Source organism: Microplitis demolitor, chromosome 2, assembly GCF_026212275.2.
Source record: "Microplitis demolitor isolate Queensland-Clemson2020A chromosome 2, iyMicDemo2.1a, whole genome shotgun sequence".
In the NCBI taxonomy this organism is placed as follows: domain Eukaryota; kingdom Metazoa; phylum Arthropoda; class Insecta; order Hymenoptera; family Braconidae; genus Microplitis; species Microplitis demolitor.
The window spans coordinates 18,072,479-18,093,992 of NC_068546.1; the positions used below are offsets into that span (position 1 = coordinate 18,072,479).

The 21,514-nt window shown below is 29.2% G+C and overlaps 2 protein-coding genes and 1 non-coding gene across 6 annotated transcripts; 1 reads left to right on the forward strand and 2 right to left on the reverse strand.

The window, feature by feature from the left end:
- The first annotated feature begins 1,036 nt into the window (after window positions 1-1,036).
- Window positions 1,037-5,264, forward strand: LOC103568658 (DNA topoisomerase 2-binding protein 1-A). Of its 4 annotated transcripts, none has more exons than XM_008545605.2 (3): window positions 1,037-1,343; window positions 1,422-1,561; window positions 1,636-5,264. In XM_008545605.2, exons 1-3 carry the CDS (start codon window positions 1,236-1,238, stop codon window positions 5,246-5,248), a joined length of 3,861 nt encoding a protein of 1,286 aa, XP_008543827.1. In that variant the 5' UTR covers window positions 1,037-1,235; the 3' UTR covers window positions 5,249-5,264. The 4 variants fall into 4 exon arrangements, with proteins under 4 accessions (XP_008543827.1, XP_008543828.1, XP_053599162.1 ...); XM_008545606.2 differs by having other exon boundaries at window positions 1,639-5,264; XM_053743187.1 differs by having other exon boundaries at window positions 1,422-1,555.
- Window positions 5,265-5,458: 194 nt separating this feature from the next.
- Window positions 5,459-19,691, reverse strand: LOC128669034 (cytochrome P450 6k1-like). The gene is made up of 5 exons (XM_053743188.1): window positions 19,185-19,691; window positions 17,823-18,053; window positions 16,899-17,179; window positions 16,630-16,819; window positions 5,459-5,629 (listed from the first exon to the last, which is right to left on the reverse strand). The coding sequence occupies exons 1-5, from the start codon at window positions 19,591-19,593 to the stop codon at window positions 5,466-5,468; spliced, it is 1,275 nt and encodes a 424-aa protein (XP_053599163.1). The 5' UTR covers window positions 19,594-19,691; the 3' UTR covers window positions 5,459-5,465.
- Window positions 16,522-16,592, reverse strand: Trnag-gcc (transfer RNA glycine (anticodon GCC)). The gene has a single exon. It is a non-coding gene; the product is annotated as a tRNA-Gly (tRNA).
- Window positions 19,692-21,514: the final 1,823 nt, after the last annotated feature.

The following is a 21,514-nucleotide window of genomic DNA, read 5'->3' on the forward strand; positions in this document are numbered from 1 at the left end:
TTTATATAAAAATATATGAGCATGAATGTAACATAAGATTGGCAATTTTCAAAGTTTTTGAATGAATGTAAGTAGAATAAAAATTTAAAAATATGTATTTATTTAGATCATTTAAAAATTCCTACGCGCTTTTTGTTTTTTCAATTTCATTATTCAAATTAGTAAATTTATTTATTAAAAATTTATAAATTTTCTCATATCTGCTACATTCACACTCAGAAAAATAAACATTAAAAAATTTTATTTCTCAAAAATAAAATAAATTATGATACTGAAATAAGCCGACGTCTAATAATTTTAGAACTTTTTTAGTTACGATAAATTATTGAAAAGTAAAATATTCAAAAATTGCAACTGTAGTTTTTTTAATTTTCTACATGTGCATATTTTTAGTTTTCTTTTATTCGTAATTTATTTGTTGAAAATAAAATCCAACAATTGTAAACTTTCTGCTAACTTCAGGATTATAATAAATTTTGCTATTAAATAACCTAATTAATTAATAATTATTAATTTTTTTAATTTCACTCACCACTTTGAGGAATCATGAACTAAAAGTTAAAAATTTTCAACACTAATTAAACAAACACATCACTATTTTATTTAAATATTTTCAAAGTTCACCTAATTAAGTAAATTGATTTATAATAAATTATAGTTTTGAATCTATCAACTCATTCCAATATTCGTACTCAAGAAATTTTAAAATAATAACTTATTTCTTTAAATAAAATAATACCCGAACATGTATTTTTCATAAAAAGGAATATTGTAAATAATTAAAAATATATATTTAATTAATAAATGAGCTTAAATTAATAAACAATATTAGAACCACCACTCACATTAATTACAGTTTAATAATTAACGGCCATTGTGTTATAAAATGTTCAATAATTTTTAATAATGGCTGGGCTTATGTTTATTGGTCGTTTGAGTTCCACGGGCCAATGATAATAAAACCCGCAAAATTTAAAAATTAGTTCAATTGGCGGCGCTGCACAGAAAATTTAAACACAAAAAGTTAGCGGTTAAAAATGGCGATTTGTGTCAGCTGTAAAAACGCGCGAATATAGCGTCAGTTATTACTATTACTAATAAACAATCATAAATATATATAAGTAAAATTTTTTTTTATCTATTTTTCATGCTAAGTAAATTATATACACAAGATAAAATTTATTTATTGGTATTAAAAAGTGTAAAACTATTGTATAAAATAACATTTAAATAAAATGACAAGTCAACACAGTCAATTAGATTCTTTAAATATTTACTTTGTGATATTTTCTAAACACAAAAGTGAACAAAATTGTTCTGATGACATGTGGGATGCATTTAATGTAAGTTAATTGATTAAATAAATTTCCAAAGTTTATAAATAATTACAAATTGATTCTATTTTATTTTTTGTTGGTTAGAAATGTCAAGACAATGACCTGTTACCACGATGGATAACCGAAGATGAATGTAAAAGAATGAAACCCACTAAGACTGATATATTTGTACTAGAGAACTTTACTGGAGATATTTTAAAACATTTACAACAATTCAGGTGCTTGTAAGTTTGGTTAAAATTATATTTAAATAAAACCATAGTTATACTAAAATAAATATATTTTAAATGATTTTTAGTAGAATCGTTGGACCACCATGTTTACTTCGTTGTTTTTTGACTTGCGAACCAATACCCGAAGGTACAAGCCCTATTTATACAACTTCAATGCAAGGTTTAGCAATAACTGCATCAGGTTTCCCAGCAGATATAAAAAAAGACATTCAAATGTACGTCGAGTATATGGGAGGTGTTTATTACAAAGATTTACGTGGTTGTGTGACACATTTGGTAGCACAATCAGCAACATCAACAAAATTTGAGATTGCTTGTTCAACAAATATTCCTGTATATACTTACGATTGGATTAAAAAAGTGTGGCAGGAAAACTTGAAGACATTTATATCAGCTACTGATCCACGTTTTGACAGATACAAGTGTCCGGTATTTTTAAACATTGTTGTCACGGCATCCCACATCGGTAAACGTGATAAAGAAATAATAAAACAGTTGATAATGTCTAATGGTGGTGAGTTCATGGGTCCGTTGGATGGTACCAAAGTAACAGCAGTAATAACAAATGAACATTCGACAAATAGCGATAAAATTAAGTATGCAATGACTCATAATTTGCCCTGCATTAGACAAGATTGGGTAACTAAGAGTGTGGAAGCTGGATACGCATTACCATTTAATGATTATTTAATTACACTTAAAGGTACATTAAAATGTTCAACACCAGAATCAGGATCAACACAGGCTGCTCAAGCATCATTTGATTGTTCGGGCATGAGTGTTATTCCTCATTCAAGTCGTAATTTTATTGATGACACTTTACAGTCGACGATGAGCACAATGTCAGAGACTGCGGAGCCTAATGTGCCTAGTTATGTAGGAATTTTAGAGAGTTTAGATGTAAAAGAAGCCAAGAAAGCGGGTCCGTTTCTTGACGGCTGTAATATTTATCTTGCTGGCTTCGCTACTCATCACCGTGACAAAGTAATTAAGATTTTAAATGCAGGAAGTGCTACGAGATTTGACGATTTATCGGACGCTTTGTCTCACGTTATTGTTGGTGATAAAAGTAAAGCTGCACAAGAATTAAAATTAATAAAATCAAAAGGTTTAAATTTACATATAGTTACTGTAAGTTGGCTACAAGAAAGTATAAAACTTAAAAAACCAGCTTCTGAAGATGCTCATCGTGTTGACAAACAAATTACAACAACAAAAACTACAGAACCAGCCTCACCATTGAGTAAAAAAAGTATTCAGATGCTTCAAAAACCACGCAGGCCACCAGTACCGCAGTTTAGTTTTGATAAACCGGAAAACGATGAACCGGATATTGTACAGCAATATTTAAATAAAACTAATGACAAAATTATATCAGAGGTGCCGTTATTCAGCAATGAAAGGTCCAATAGTGATCCTAAAGTATCAAGTCTTAGTAGAAGTAAAGTATCCAGTGAAAAAAAAAGTAGTTTTGAGCCAAATACTTCAATAACACGAACTTCACAACGTTATATCAATCAGACAGGTGAAAGTAATCAGCCGACTCAGTCAACGGTGCCTGACCAAATATTCGATGATTTAAAATTTTTGTTGATTGGATTAGATGACGAAGAATATTTACAAATGAGCAGTACTATTGAAGCTGTAGGTGGAAAAATAGTTACTAATTCATTTAAAGGTATTCCTGATTATGCAGTTGTTCCAGTTACCGGAGCAGCATTGAAACACACTGTGGGTGAAATAGTGACACCTTTATTCATCGAAGAGTGTATCGAAATGGAAAAAGTCGTTGATATTATGTATTATCACCGAGCGTTATCTATTCCCGATAGTGCAAAACCACTGTCAGGATGTGTAGTCGCTACCAGTGCATACAGCAGCTCTGAAAGATATTATTTACAACAATTAGCAACAGCTTTGGGTGCTAATTATCAAGACACATTTGCCCGTAAAACAAATATTGAAAAAGATCAATATGCGGCAACGCATTTAATTTGTTTAGAACCGTCAGGTAATAAATATAATGCTGCTGTTAAATGGAAAGTACCAGCAGTTACAGCCGATTGGTTACGTGCCTGTGGTGAAAGACTTACGCTTGTTGATGAAACACCATTTTTGGTTGGTGAAGCAATGGCACCAGAAAGATCTAATAATCAAAAATCTTCAAGCCAATCATCAGCTAATCAGATCAATGAATCAATGGGACCACCTTCAACACCGGCTCAACGACAAGTCCTCACACCTAAACGTCGTTTAACTCAGACACCGGGTGTTGAAACTCCGTTGATAAACAAGCGATTGAATTTAAGCGGTCATCAAAACACACCACAGTCACCTTTTCATGTTAATACACCAGAAACGCCGTATGGTCAAATATTTAGAACAAACCCATCGCCGAATTTGAGAAAAGCTTGTGCCAAGTGGATTGACAGTCTGCCTGATAAAGTTGAACCTCCTCAACCACGACAACGAGCACCCAGTACTCCATTGTCGGAACTGAAAAAACAAATGTGGTCAGCGATGAAAAAACCAGGAGGTGATAAAAATGAACAGCCACTAGATCAAGGTACACCTGAACAAGCCTCAATAAATTCACCGCATCAAAGAATAGATTCCCCGCGTCAAACAACTGATTCATCGCATCGAAGAATAAATTCTTCGCATCAAAGTATTAATCAAGACCACACTCACATGAGTTATGAAGAAGAAAATAATGCAGAACCAGATGAACCAGTACCAAGACAGTTATTTGCTAATGAATTAGAAAATGAAAATAATCCAATTAACGAACAGCTCGAACACATGAATAAATTACTTAATTCTGCCCGTACAAGCTCTACGGAATCGAGATTCTCACTTAATGGTGATAACAAAATTTATGATGATCCTAAAGAGCATAATAATTATTTAGTACCAGATACTCAACCAGAAAGCGTTGGCTGGGAGGATCCAAATCCGCCACGTATGTCAACATTATTGGGTAATAGTGTACAAACACCAAAGCATAAATTTATGCTGTCGGGATTGAAGGATCGGCCGAGTTATGAAGAAGCTATAAGACAATTGGGTGGTGAAATATCAACAGATGCGCATTTCGATCCAACTGCAACCCATCTTTTGTGTATCAGACCGTCGAGAAATGAAAAAATGCTTGGCAGTATTGCTTCCGGTAAATGGGTACTACACTGTTCATACATACGCGCTTGTGAAAACGCTGGTGAATTTGTTGATGAAGAGGACTACGAGTGGGGTAATTCACGGTGTGAGAAAATGAAAGAATTAACGACAGCTCAAGAGATTGAATTAGCCAAAGCCGCTTACCGGTGGCGTATTCAATTGAGTAATAAAAATAGCGGTGCATTTGAAAATATGGTAGCAATATTAATTGTCCCAAACGAAAAATATCAACAGTTCGAGAGACTTATTAATGCAGGTGGCGGTATTGTTGTCCAAGCTAAACATCCCTACGATAGTCCTAAAGGTAAAAAAATAACTCATTGTTTCATACAAATTAACAAAGTTGAACAGCCTATAGATTGGGCGATGTTAGCTAGCAAAGGTATATTGTGTTTTTTACCCCATTATTTAAATTCATTCCTAACTTCCACGGATACTTTGAACCCACGCGACCACGTAATCGCAGAATTCAAAAAATATCTTACTCTGCTTCCCAAATAATTCAATTGATTTTTTTTTTTTTCTATATATTTATATATATTATTGATGAGAGATGTTTTTGTAAAATTTATTATTATATTTATAATGATAAAAATATAATGATGAAAAATATTTCTTTAAATGATGAAATAAAAATTATTGGTTTAATAACAACATCAATTATTGTGTAAGATAAACAGTTACAATTATATATTTTTAATAAATTATTATTACATAATTAAAAATTTATTTTTTTGAAATATAAATGAATACCATTAGCTGGGGTCGTAAATATATTACGAGTATTTATTTCTGTTTTATATTTTGGATTAACAGTTACTTGATAATCTTGAAGGATTCTCACTAAACCAACGGCTGTTTGTAGCATTCCAACACGTAAAGCTGCAATGATATCAAATTATTTAATATTTATGAAAATAAAATGTTGCTGAATCGAAAAGTGCGCACCTCAATCGCTCATGATAATTAATTAATATTTTATTTTTTTATTATTACTTTGATTATAATATTATTTTAGTTTTTCTTTCAGTTTAATTTTTATATTTAAAATTTTTTTTAAATATTCCGCTTTCTTTTTTTAGTTGTCGCTTTATTTTTCTTAATCCTACTGTTACACTAGAGTTGCTGCCAATAATTGGTAGAGGGAAAAAAAGAAAACATCATAATAATAAAAATAAAAAATGGCAACTAAATTAGGCTAATTTATAATAGTTTCGAGAGTCATCGTGGTTTCGAAAATTCGTACAATACAATTGACAGCCCTTATTTTTTGGACTTAAATAATTTATTTTAAACTAATGAGATAATAAATCGACTAATACTCGACAGAAATTATTCCTTAACAATTTGTTTCTGTACATGAAGAGAAAAGAATGGTTCTGGTTCCTATCCGTGTAGTAGTATACAATTTGATCCATTTCAGCTAAATCAAAAGAGTGCAGAGATGATCGTGAGTGAATTAGTCGAAAAAATAATTTCATCGAAATGGCCGGAGAGCTGGTGTCTCATTTTCATGAAGTGTTTGATTCACTTAAAAAATTTACATGGTAATACTTTTAGGATAGATAAATAATGAATCGTATGTTTGGCTGATTTTTGTTTGTACAAGAAGTACTGCGCAAAGCGCGAAAAAATATATGCCAGAAAAACTGTTTGATTAATGATCACCATAAAGTTAAATCAAATTTATCGAAATTTTGAAGAAGGAAATAAAAAAGCCAGACACTTTTGGAAGTGTAAATATAGAACCAAACTACCTTAAAGTTGTATTTTTATACAATGAAAACGAAGTGTTTGATTCAAGCTGAAATTTATACAACATCTTAACTATATTTATTTAAAAATACTTAAAAAAAGCCAGACATTTTCGTTAATGTTAAATAACAGCCAAACATTAAATAAATTGCATATTACTGCTATTTGTAATTTTAGTTGTTATACCGCATATAACTACTACACAATAGTTAATGGCAGTAAAGAACGCGACAGACGACTATGCTGCCGATAAACTCTCTCTTACGCTAATTACTGTTCATAGCGATTCTCAGTTTAGCTAATGTGAAATTTATTTAATGTTTTGCTATTATTTAACATTAACAAAAATGGCTGGCTTTTTGTAAGTATTTTTAAATAAATATAATTAAGATGCTGCATAAATTTCAGCTTGAATCAAACACTTTTATACATGTATACATTTTTTAACGAATGGTATTTTTGAATCCAACTCAACCAATTATGATAGATTATGACATAATTCCTTGAAAAATCGACCATGAGGACAAATACAATAGCTAGATTTTTGAAAAATCGACCTAAAAAATCAAATCAATTAGTCGGATCTTTTTTAGATTCTTACTGACTCCATTTGAACTAATCCAGTAGGTGGCAATAGTGTTTCTTTACCGTCAAGCATATGAGTCAAAAATTTTTCTGAAAAGCAGGTATTTCAAAACGCTTTTAGCTTAAGAAAAATCGATTGTAAAATATTTTTAAATAATTTCCCATTTAATGCATATATATATATATTTTTTATTCATTAATTTACTTAATTCAAAAGAATCAAGTCTTAATTTTAAAACTTTATGATTATGGCTTTTGAAAAATTATTTATAAATATAATTATATCATTATATGTATACTTTTATTTTCGAATGAATTCTTAAAAATGTAATCATTTTTACGGTTATTGAAAATAGTTAAAAACTAATTTGAATACGCTAAAAGTTTCCAAGACATTGCCTACAAAATATTAATTACAATAAAAATTAAACCATCCGTATTATATACTTCAGTGAAAGAAAAATATTTTCGTTTCTAGAAATAATATTCTTAATTGAAGTACATATATTTTTTTGGATAGAGCCAAGGAAAAATTTTCTTATTTGTTAATAAAAATGCATTGTCCGTGGAAATTTATAATTAGATTGAAGCAATAGTTATTGAAATAAGATATTTTATACTTCAGTGTGGTAAAACTTTTTTGTTTTTAGTATTATAAATTATACGTAAACAAGCCCTGATTAAAAGAAACGATTCGAAACAATTTGTAATGTTAAATGCCCACAAGAAGGTCGATGACGAAGTATTCAAAAGTATTCAAAAGTCTAAAAAATTTATTTTTTCTAATCGTTTTTTTTACTAAGGGAGTTTTCTTGAATTTATAATGTTTTTCTCTCGGTGTTTAATAAAAATTCTAGAAATATACTTAAACCCATAAATAAGTTCGAAAAATTCATTTGTGTAAGACTTTTAGCATAGTCTCATGGTCATGATGAATATGGTATTTTTCAGTGCTATAATAAATTATGGTAATTTGAAACGTATGACTAGAATCTTGTCAACAATATCATAAAATATCACTGTAAATTTATTCTACTAAGAATTTTTGTATCAAAAGCAATGTTACTTTTACGAAATTCATAAAATTTACTTTTTCAACGCGCATCAAGTACAAAATATTATTCATCATAATAATTTATAATACTGAATTTACACTATTACAGACGAATCTATTCTAATTCGTTCAAGATTTATGATTGAATTCTACGTCTGATCATAACTCTCGAACGATTCAAGTTTTCAAATTTACAAAGCAAAGCGCAGACAGGCCAACTAAAATTGTTTGTGAAATAAAATTTGTAATTATCTTGAGAGACTCATTATGCCTACTTTCCCCTCTTTTCCCTCGAATACAATAGTAAAATTTTCTAATCTTACATTATTTAAAAACTACAATTTTTATGTTATCATTTTTAAATAAACTATCGAAAATGATGAAAAATTTTAGAATGTAAATCAAACGTGACCAGGGGGTAGTTTATCATATTTATTTCACTTACAGTACCCCGGTATCTACTGTACTTAGAGTGTTAAATAAAAATGGTTTTATACCTGAATTCGTTTACCTGACTTCACCAAGTTAAACGACACCCAAACTTTTCAAACGCTGTCCAAGCAATCTCAGCTACTCGAGATTTAACAAATGAAAATTTTCATTTCTATGACTTTCATAGGACTTAAAACTTTGTCTTATAATATCCTTGTGAGTAGTGTTTGGAGAAAAGTTCAGACTTTTATTTTGCTAATCAGGGTTCGATTCCTGACATTGATAGGTAATCATTTTTTTTTTTTTTTTTGTAATGGGTAATTAAAACGACGTTACGTTTAGAGTTATTATTTAGTAACATTCTCTTCTCTATTTAAGAATAAAAGAATAAACTATTTAAAACTTTACACAAAGTTTAAAAAATAACAATTGAAGAGTTTAATTTCTGTCTTTTATAGTTATCTACTGAAAATAAATCCTGTGACTTTTAACCTTCTTCAAATTGTCCATTGTTAAATTTTATACTATTGTACTTGAAATAAAATTTCGTCTCGACCGAATGTCGAAGATGAAATATAAAATAAATAAAGCAAGGATTATAAATATTACTGCTACTCCCACTTTTAGGCTCGTTACTATTAAAGTGAGTTGACTTAACTTTGTCAAAGTGCATTTGGAAACGTTTCAATCAGTCATCCGTCGTGGTCATACTGTCCTCGAATGAACATCTACAGGAGTTTGTAATTTAGGTTTCGCTGCTAAGTATTACATTTTTTATTCACGAAATTGTGATATTAAATCCTGTGCATAAATTGTTAATAGTTTTTTTTTATTTTTAATTAAAAATATTTTATTTAAAATGTCCAGTTGTATAGTTTCTGGATGTCAATCGAGGTATAAAAGTTGTAAAGAAAAAAGACATTTATTTGGTGTTCCCAAAGATCTGGACTTAAGAAAGAAGTGGCAAGTTGCAATCCGTCGAAAAGTTGAATTAAAGTGTGGACAAAAAGTTTGTGATAAATATTTTTTGAAAGATGATATTCGGCATGAAAAAATTCTTACTAATAAAGATGATACTATTCTAGGAGTGGTAAGTATATTTTTTATCTTTTTATAGTCATATCACTTCTGTAGGAATAATCTGCTATAGCTACGAATATTTTATTTTTGCAGGAATTTTGTCTATCATTTTTGAATATATAAAGTGTATATACCACACTATAAGTTTAATTATAATTAAACTAAACTTTCTGTTTTTTTTGTACTTTAGTCGCCGTATAAGAAACCTCAGTTAGCGCCGAACGTTACTCCTTCTCAATTCTGGTGGAATGAGCTTTATGATAAATATAAAAAAAAAAAAAATCAAGAAGAAACACATGAAGATATAAATAATCAACTCCAACCAAATTTCTTACCGACTGGTGCAATCAATGTAACGGAAGCAAGTACATCACAAAAATCTTTTATTGAAACAAGTGAAAACAACAGTGTATTGACTTTCGAGGATATAATTTCAAATGAAACACTACATTTACCACTTTCATGAGAACTTAAAAAATATGATGTTAATGGAAAACTTATGATTGCCTTCAGCCATACATATTTTGAAGAAAAGACTAGTGCAACAATAACTTATTCGAAAAAAGTTATTATAACTGAGAGTCTAGAAGTACGATTTAAAGTCAATGAATCACCTATAAATTTAAGAGAACAATATGGTGAAAAAGTGAACAGTTTAGCAAATCTTGAAAATATTATTTTTAGTTTTCATTTATTACAAGTATCTAACGGTGTTAAATTAAATAATGACTTACAAAATTTAGATCACAGTTTGTTTACGTACATTGACATTTTTAAAATAACAAGGCATAAAAAATGTGTATTAATTAGTAAAATTGGACAGTGTAAAGACTGTAAATCTGTAAAAAAAAGTGTTAGAACGTAAAAAAAAAAGACAATCTGCAAATAATACAGGTATCAAAAGTAGAATAAGATTAACTATTGAGAAGGTCGAAATCAAAAGACATTTAATAAAATTACAGAAAAATTATTCCAAAATTAAAAAGCAAAATAATTCCCTTCAAAAGTCAAATTAAAAAATTACAAACTTCGATAGCTACATGTTATTAAAAAAATGACAAAGATGAGTACCGATGTATTAAATAATGTTTTAACCGAAAATGCTGAGAAAATTCCTGAACAACAACAAAACGCCATTCGAGAGATTATCAACGTTTTAAAATGTAAATCTCGTAAGAGTCATCGTTATTCGGAAGACTGGATAATGTTGTGCATGTTACTACATATGAAATCTCCAACAACATTTAGATTCATACGAGACAATAACATTTTACCACTTCCATGTCCGAGCACTATCAGAAAGTAATTATCAATGATTAGTTATATATAAAAATGTTATATATTCTAGTTGTATACTAAAATATTATATAGTATGTCTATTAATATTAAGATTTTAGTGATTTATTTAATTTCTTTAGGCAATTATCTAAGATTCCAATATCATGTGGATTTGATGAGGCTTTTTTTGAAGTTTTTTCGAAATATATAGAAAATAATCCAGATAAAGATGGATTATTACTTTTTGATGAAATGGGGATTCGTGAAAGCATAGCTGTTGATTCAAAACACCTTAATTTTGTCGGACTTCCTGACTTTCGAGGGAATGATATAGACGATAAAAAGACGTTAACAGAAAAAGCGAATCATGGTTTAGTGTTTATGTTCCAATCATTGACTGGTTCATTTACCCATCCAATAGCTGTCTTTGCTTCACATGGCCCTACCTCTGGCATTGTTTTGGCGAAGCTGATTATAAAAGCTTTAATAATAATTGAAAGATCTGGCGCCAGAGTTTTGGGAATAGTTACTGATGGTGCTACTCCAAATCGTAAATTTTGGAATGAGATGGGAATCAGCGCACAAAAAAACAATTTAAGAACACATTTTAAGCATCCTAGCTCTGATTGGAAGGTTTATGTTTTCTCTGATACACCTCACTTAATGAAAACAACAAGGAACAGATTATATGATAAGAAGAGCCCCCAGGTTAGTTTCATGTGTTTATTACTATATTATTTCGAAAAAAATTAGTGTTTTTTTCTTTTGGATAAGACATCGACAAACTTGTAGAGCGTTAAAAAAAATTTTTTTGAAATTATACACGTTATCTTGATTTTATGATAGTGCTCAAATTTTCTGAATAACTATTTTTCTAGTGTATTACAAGTTCCTCAATATTTTAACTAACAAGAAAACGTAAGCCAGAACACTTTGATATTATTTATACAACTATTTATTTATGTAATATGTTTAGATAGATGAAAATCAGCCTCTTATCAAATGGGACCATTTTTCAAAAGTTTTCGACGCAGATCATGTAAAACCTTGACACCTAAAAGTTTGTCCGAAAATTACTCCAAATCACCTGATACTTAACAACTCATCTAAAATGAGAGTTCGTCTAGCGGTACAGGTGAGACAACAATAATTTTATTTAGATATTAACTAATTTTTTTTTATGTTTAGCAAATTTGATTTATCATTATTATAATATATTCAGGTATTTAGTAATTCAATGGCAAGAGGCTTGGCATCATATCAAAACCAATATGGTGATAATTTCACAGCTACAATCGAATTTTGTAGTTGAATGAATAGACTGTTCGATGCCCTCAATCACAATTTTATTGGAGTAAAGCCTGGTGACGACTATTTCAGAGTCAGTACGAAAAGTTTTATGTATTTAATTTTTTTATTTTTTACAATTTCTATGAAGTAACACGAATATTTCAAATTGGTAGATTATTGAAGAATCGCTTAAGAAGTTATATGATTGGGAAACAAAGATGGCACCAATGATCATCCTGCAGCTCCTACATTTTTGCAAATCTACCGTATTTTATCATTGCATAGTGTTTTGAAACCATCTATGTCTGGTAATTGCAGTGTAGTTACATCTGATAAGCAGTTGATTCGCTTATCAGACCTCAAAGACATATATAATAGAAGCGACAATAGAAGTGTGTTGGATAAAGTAAAAGCAACATTAAAAGAAGATGTGATTAGTGATGATTGGCAAACGGAAAACTTACTTTGTGAACATGACTACAACTCTCCGGAAATAGCTGAATGCGTCCTTTACTATTCGACGGAAGAAATTTCTAATCGAATTTTAAAAAATGTAAAGTGCGTTAAATGTCACGATGCTATTCGGAATTCGGAGCCAACAGCTTTTGTATCAGATGCATTTGTTGCTTTGAATAATTCAGAGAAAAATTTGTTTCAGCATCTGAATTTAGGTTTTTATAATCTGATAAAAAAAAATCGAATTCGTATTTGAAGAAATTTCTCAAAAATCGAATAGTTGTGATTTCATTTGAGAAAATATTTTACATGAAATAATTGACAAGAATGTATTAAATTTTCCATGTAAAGATCACGCTGTTGATATATTTACTTCTATTATATTTAATTATATTCGACTGAGAATGCATAAAACTGCAACTGCGATTAATATTTCCAGCATAAAAAAAATCAAAAAAAGAAAAAAATTTCAAAATTTTATTCTTCATAAGAACAACCGAATTCAAAATTTGAATTTGCAATTTGTTTCGATTTTTTTTTTCAAAAAAGCTGTGATTGTGGATAAAATGATCTGCATTTTTGTGATATTTATTAAGATTGTATTTTAATTTGTGTGTTATTTATCGATATAAATTTTAATTTAAGCATAAATATATAAATATTTTATTTCTCATACTATATTATTATTTCGTAAATAAAAAATTGTATTAAATAATTTTAATAAAAAAAAATTATTAAATAAATAGTATAAAATTATCAGGAAATAAACTAATACTCAAGATTATGAGCATTATAATATTAACAAGTAATACCAATCCTTTCAAACTCATTGTTGTTGAGATATTTAATATTATAGTTCAAAAAATTCATAGCTAAATATGGTAGAGCCGGTACGATATATATTTTCAAACCTAACTTGGAAACCGCATATTTTCTTTAACCCATATTGTCAGCGGTAAAGAAACACTAGCGCCACGTGGTGGTAAGGGTCAATAGTGGTCACAATTTTTGTGCATGGTTAGATGGAGAATTGGAGAGGGCTGGTCAGATCTAAATGTTAACCAGGCTATTGCGACATAGTTTTCTAAACGAATGCAAAAAAAGTTTTTGAGGCACTTTGAGATTTTGGGAGAGTAATATAGGTACTTAAAGACAAATAATCCCAAAAAGTTAGATCGATTTGGTGGAATTTTTCATCTGCCAGATGATCAAGAAAGTATCATATAAGTGCGTGTGAAGAGCACTATGTGTAGCTTGAGGGGCGAGAGAGAGCGTATATCGGCTGTACATCTCGCTCAAAGTTACTGTGACGCGATTGGCTCTCGCGTGACCACGTGACCTACAAGATCGACGCGGTTTTTCTAATAATTTCGAAGTAAATATAAAAACGGTCTAGTATACACCGAAAAATCAGTGTAACAACAGAACAATTATTTACGAAGTTATAAACAATTGAAGTTGTTTCTCGAATTGTATACCCCCCCCCCAAAAAAAAACGCGTTTTTCAATCTTCAATTGTTTAAATTTCTGACATAAAATGTTTTATGCTTATGAAATTTAAGATAGGAGTAGAAGAGACTTTAATCTATTCATCCATATAGATCTCATTCTAATGCAATTTTTTTGAAACACAAGTTATTCATGTTTTAAATTTAGGGTCAATACTCTATGACCAGATAATAGGTACTGCCAAGCAGGCCAGTATAAAGAGGGTTCTATAGGAGGAGCTATAAGGCAGTACCCGATGAAAAAAGTTTTTGTCTAATTATATATGATTATATATGATCATATATATAATCATATTTAATTATACATAATTATACATGGAATTATAGATAATTATATAAAAGCCTATACATAATTAGATCTGATCAGACCTGAATTATATCTGCCTATGTATGATCATATATAGGCTTATATATAATTATATATGAGTTAATACATGACTAGATCTGGTCAGATCTGACTGATATAATTCCATATATAGTCAGATATAGATCAATACATGATTAGATTTGATTAGACATGGCTAATATAATTTATCAATTAATTAGTTAGACAAAAACCTTTTTTTATCGGGTATACATAAGGGAATTTATGAAAATCTATTGGATTCTATGAGATTTTCTAAACAGGGAAAAGTTATAAATGGCTTAAACGGGTTAAACGAACGAAAATCTATTTACTGTACTTGGAAATTAATAACTATTAAATCGAGTATAAATATAGAATGTTATCAATTTTAAAAACCTTGTAGATTCATCCTATTATAATCGAGTACGATTAAATGTATGAAACAATTAAAATAAGCTTGGAGAAAAGTAACTTTTCTTACCGGAGGAATTAAAAAACTTGACGTCTACGGTTTGTTTCAATAGACTCGAGTTGATTATTTTCTTTTTCTTAGCGAATTTAAAAAAATTTTTCTATTACTACTTAACTATTTTTTTTTACGTTCTACGAATTAAAAAAATTGTGTTTAAGTACTTTCGCCTGCCTTGAGTGTCAAAATTAATTGAACAAAAAAATTTTTCGATCGTAAAGCACACTCTGATGCTTCGCATCATGAGTCGTGCAAATACATATTGAAATAAAATTTGGTGTCAATTTCTTTATAATCCCAGCAATCGGAATTGCATTGAATCGCATTCAGTTTTTTATCCGATTCAATCCTATTTTTGGAATGGCTGTCTTGTCAATCCGTATCAATGCGATTCAATGCGACACGTTGATATAGGCTACGTAGGAAAATTTTTCACCGATTAACCCAAAATTGTTGATTACCGATAGCCGAAATTTAAAAATTTCAATACGATTATCTATGGCTCAAAAATGATTGAGAGAAAAAAAATTATTTTAATACACAGTGTAAATAGAAAACATCTAGTAAAATTATAGATTTTGCAATCATTTTAATGATATCAAATTTTTTTAGTAAAATAATCCACTAAGCACGAAAAATTGAATCACTGAGAGTCATTAAGTTTAAAGGCATGCATTTATTTATTTAAAAAATACAAACTATTGAACTTTGTTAAAATATAAATATTAAAAATGTCATCTAGACATTTTTACATATTCTATTGACGATAATACATAAGTCTGTTAACTGAAAATCAAATTAAAAAAAAGTTATTTTTTATCAGAAAAGAAATGTTAATATAAATTTAATTATTCCGTCGCTTACGCGGTAGCTAATAAGTAAAACGAACATCAAAATTCTCGGACCTCTTATATAGTAGATAGTTCGTGCGTGAGCTCCGACAACGGTGAAAAAAAGAGAAGTACCTGAGCGTCACAAAAAAAAATGTTGACTTCCGGCAAATTGTATTGAACAAGAAGTTGAAAATTAGCAATTGCCAATTTCATTTCAATTATTACTACTTTAACGGCTTATGGTACACAGAAATCTTAGTTGGTTATTCAGTTTGACCTCTAAACTGCATGATCTACGGGGTCTTGAAAATCCTATACGATCCAATACTTTCCAACGCGATACATGAGGTTTCAAAAATAGTATTGAATCGCATTGGCTTCCAATGTGATTCCGATTGCTGGGAAGTATGACATTAATTTGTGCGTGAAGGATGATATATTATATTATATTAAATGTTATTATATTATACTATATTATATTATATTTATGGAGGGTAGAGGTACCTCTACCCTCCATAATTATATTATTATAAACTTGTCGAGGCTTATTAGACTAGCTTAAAATTTTTAAATATATACTTTATGGCCAAATTAATGATAAATAAATAAAAATAATTGGATTCCTGTTAATAATAGGTGCTTTTACCTTTATAAAAATAAAGATACGCTTGAAAAAAAAAAATTTTTTTGCACTAGCCGGGAATCGAACCCGGATCGCCCGCGTGGCAGGCGAGCATTCTACCATTGAACCACCAGTGCTGATGTACGGTCAATGTTAGTTAAATTATTTGATTACCGATACAAATTCGTGGGCCTTCACCAAAAGGCATGAAAGTACAAGGTTCCATATCATTTTTTCTTTCATCACTAAAACGATCTGGATCAAAATGATCAGGATTGGGATGATATTTCGGATTCCTATGAATACCTGGTAGTGGTATGTAAACAGCAGTTCCTTTTTCAATTATAACATTTGATCCAGGAATCTGTTAAAATTAATTTTATTTATCAATTTCAATAATTATCATGCAATTGTTTTATTTAAATAATTGAATAGTCAAATACTTTATAATCTTCACTGGCCACACGATCAATAATCGGTGCTGGTGGATACAAACGTAAAGTTTCATTGATGACTTGCATGAGATATTTCATGTTTTGTACAGCATCATATGTTAGTCCTCCAAATTTTTCTAAATTATCTTTAATTTCTCCGCGCACGCGATCTTGAAGATCTGGTTGCTTAGCTAATTCCCACAATGCAAATGAGATTGTTACGGAACTCGACTCTAAACCGGCGATAAAAAATATTGCTGATTGTGCTACTAAACTATCACCTTCAAATCCTGTTGATAAATATATAAAAAATATTTATAAATTAATTTATATAAATTTTATTTAGCACCAAATTGGTAAGAAGCAATGTGTATTAAATTCAACAATATGAATAGAATAACATATATGTAATTTATCGAGACTATTATTGTCTCTTCAAAAATAGTCTACATCTATTATTCTTATTGAATAACTTGCTAAAGGTATTGATAACTGTTCAAGTATTTCATTTTAAATATATGAGTTTCGTCTCAGTGTACATATCAGACTCATCAGTATAGCTCAATGTACACTTGCTATAGACTGCTTATTACTAGTACGAGATATGACTAAGCAGTATCTAGCTATTCAACGTACAACAGTTCATTAGATGTTTAAAAATCAGTTGGTGTGATCATAAAATAAATCATGAAACAACTTTAGAAAGTTATTCAATAAGAATAGTAATATATACTATTTTTAAAAAGACAATAATAGTCTCGATAAATCACATATATATCCTATTCATATTGTTGAATTTAATACTTATTGTTTCTGACCAATTCGGTGTTAAATAAAATGTGTATAAATTATAATTATGGTCACTAAATAAAACTATTAAATTATAAATTAATTATTTAATTAGCTAATTATTTATATTATTATTAAACTTACGGAATTGTGAATCTTGTTTTTCATTTTTTAACTTCAGTAATGAGTCAATAACGTCGCCTCTTTCGGTTTTTGATTGTTCACGTGTATTCATCGAACTCCAAAATACTTGACGGAAGTAATCGGTATTTTTACCGAAAAATGAATTGCTAAATAAACTTGAAAATATTGGGAAAAAAAATGCACAAAATATTCTTATAGCAAATCCTATATTAAAGTTCTGTTGTTCGCGACCTGTAAAAAATATTAATTATTTTTACCCGTGTAAAAAAGCTATTGATAATAAAAGATTCAAAAACAGCTAAAAAAAATCGTTCGTTTTTTAACTTCCCGATAAGAAAATCGACGACTTTCAAAAATTCAGGAAGTTATTGTTTTCATCCCGATTTGCGAAAATCAAAGTTTCATCTGATGTCGACGTTTTGAGATCCTTGGAAACTATTCTGACTATTTTCAGAATGATATCCGAATGTGTGTGTGTATGTTTGTTTGTTTGTAAACTCTTTTTAACCTTTCAACTAATGAACCGATTTGGATGGTTAAGGCGGCAATCGGAAGAACTTGTTGGCCATCAACTTTTCTGAAAATTTCAGATTATTTGATCAAATAGACTCGAAAATGTTGGTGAATTGCGAAAAAAAAGTTTTTTTTTTTTTTAGTCTTTTATTGATTTCTTAGAAAGGACTTATACGATCGACTTCAAAATCTTATTAGCTCTAGAACTCAATAAAACGCATCGATTGCCGACTTAGCCATTTCAATTGGATAATTCGTTCGAGAGTGATCATGGGAGGAAAAAATGGTAAAAAACGGTTCTTTGTGAATATCTTTGAAACAACTGAACTAAACAATGAAATCTGATCAGCTTTAGAATTCATCAAAACGCGCCGATTGTCACCTCAAACATCAAAATCGGGCCATTTGTCTAAGAAATATCGCGGGAGAAAGAAATGGTAAAAAAACGATTTTTTTCGAAAACAATGACATACAAAAGTATTTTCGAGCTCTTCGAGCTCGAAAATGTATTCACAACAATTTTTTCGAGCTCAAGGAGCTCAAAAACAGCGGGAAGTTTGGGGGCTGGCCCACAAGGTCAACCGATAAACAAATTTTTGTCTTTGTTTTAAAAATAAACCACTAATTTATTTAAAAAAAAAAAAAAATGAATAAATAATCTATACTGCTGAAAACTCACTTGACGTCCAGCAAAGTGGACAAGGGTATTACTAATTGTTATATAATTGACTCTTATTTTAAACGATGAAAGATTTGAATTAGAAAATTATTATGGATGTGATTGATTACTTATAAACTTTAATAACAAATACGTACTAATATGATTATAATAAAATTGAATAAACTTACTTCGTAAATAAAATTCCGGTGTAGGTTGACTAAATGAATTGGTACTAATTCCAAACGCCAAAGACGCAACAATATCTGTGGTATACATTGTACAAGTATTTTTAACTTCAATACTTTCAATTTTATCATTATTATTAACAAATTTACTATCTAAATAGTTTTTCATATTATCTGAAGTCTCAACCATCAAATGAAACAATTGTTTGAGTTTACCACTTGTAAATGTCGGTGATAATTTTGTTCTTATATATTTCCATTCGGGATTATTAATTGAAAAAAGATTATCAGTACCTAACCGATCGTTACGATTACGCGATGAAAAATATCGATTTTGAAAATAATTAAAATCTTTAATAATCATTTGCTTTATTATTTTTGGATCACGTAAAATAAGAAACGGTTTGTGCATTATATATATACCCAAATAAGGTGGATCGCCTTTAGCTTGATTATAAAGTCGTCCCAATAAATACCCAGGTGATATTCGTAGTAATATTGCATCTTTAAAATTACCAAATATAATATTTGTCGGCAGTGTCGGGATACCACGTCTTTGCCAATACGTAAGTTTATACTTTGACCAAACATATAAAACACTAATAATAATAATAGCAACAGTTGTTGCTAATATTGGCAAATAACTTTCCATGCTGAACATTATAAGCAAACTGACAGTGTTCGGAGCTTAAGACGTATATAAAAATCATCATGTTAAACTGATAAACAAGTAGAGATATATATTATCTTTAATGTAAATATGTTCTATGCAATGAAAATTTACTTTGTCATCTTTGATGTTCAACATTCAATTGGTGCATAGATTGCATATGTAATATACGTTGTTAATTGTAAGCCATTAGTCATACTACAAACTTACCTATCATATCTATGAAACGGATAATGAATAGTAATAGTGAAACATATTATATAATCTAATGCGTATAAAGTTTATTACGTAATTTAGAAACCAAATAAAAGATTCTGATAAATTTTTTATATACACAGAAAGTATTTTTGATAAAAATGATTAATTTCGAGTAAGCCTGGGCCATTCCAAAATTTGTTGAAATATTACTGACACTAGACTATATTTTACTCTAATAGTGAGAAATTTTTCAACAGCAGATAAAATGGTATAATTATATGATTTTACACACTGTTTGAATCCTATACTTTATCGGTTATTGTGAATATTTCATCTTAATCTACCAGTTTTTATTGTATGTGTTTTAATTTTTACTTCCCCATATACCATTTTTTAAAGCCATTGATTCTATGATAAAAAATTGCTTGTAACTCAAATAAAATTTCAAGTCTATTAAAGTATTTTTCACTCTAAACTGTTGAGTAATAATTTAGTAGTCTACGTTAATCATCGGTTATTATCGGCTTTTATTAAACGTTATTTTATTCGCTACAACTTACATGTTCCGCACACAAACGTATGCTTGGAAAAAAAAAATGATCTCTTTATCTCTCTTTAGCACCGTCATTTCTATAGCAACGCAGATGATTTTAAATCAATAATTAATAAAATAATTATTTTAATCTTATCGTAAATACAAATGAATATTTATTTTAAAATTAAAAAAAAAAAATGAGTATAACATTCTGGCTTTAATTATATTTAAACGAATATTTTTAGGTAGATTTTTTAAAATCTGGCTATTGTATTTGTCCTCATGGTCGATTTTGCAAGGAATTTTGTCATAATCTATCATAATTAGTTAAGTAAGGTTCAAAAATACCATTTATAAAAAAATATATATATATATATATATATATATATATATATATATATATATATATATATATATATATATATATATATATATATATATATATATATATATATTAGGGTGCGCCAAATAAAACTTTTAATTTTTTTTTCTTGGATACCATGAAAATATCATTTGACATGACGAAAAAAAAATTCTGTGAAAGTTTGAGCTCGTAATATTAATATTAAGAGGTGGCGATTCGTGATATTTGATTTCCCATTTTAATAACATGAAAAAAAATAATTTTTTTAGTTTGGCATTTTTTACCTCGGCAACGGCTCATCGTACGAATAAGCCCATCATACATTTTTGTAGGGAATTCAACGCTCTACAAAAAAAAGTCTCTTATCATTTTTTGATAAATCCATCTGTTCAAAAGTTATTGGAGCTTGAAGTCAAGTTAGAGTAAACTTCGGGGTCTTTTTACTTTTCCGACGAAACTATCGGATTTATCATAAAATGTCACAAATATTTTTTGCCGAAAATTTCATTTTCTACAAATTATCATTGATAATTTTTTTTTAAATTCTGCATTGTTTTCTAGTTATT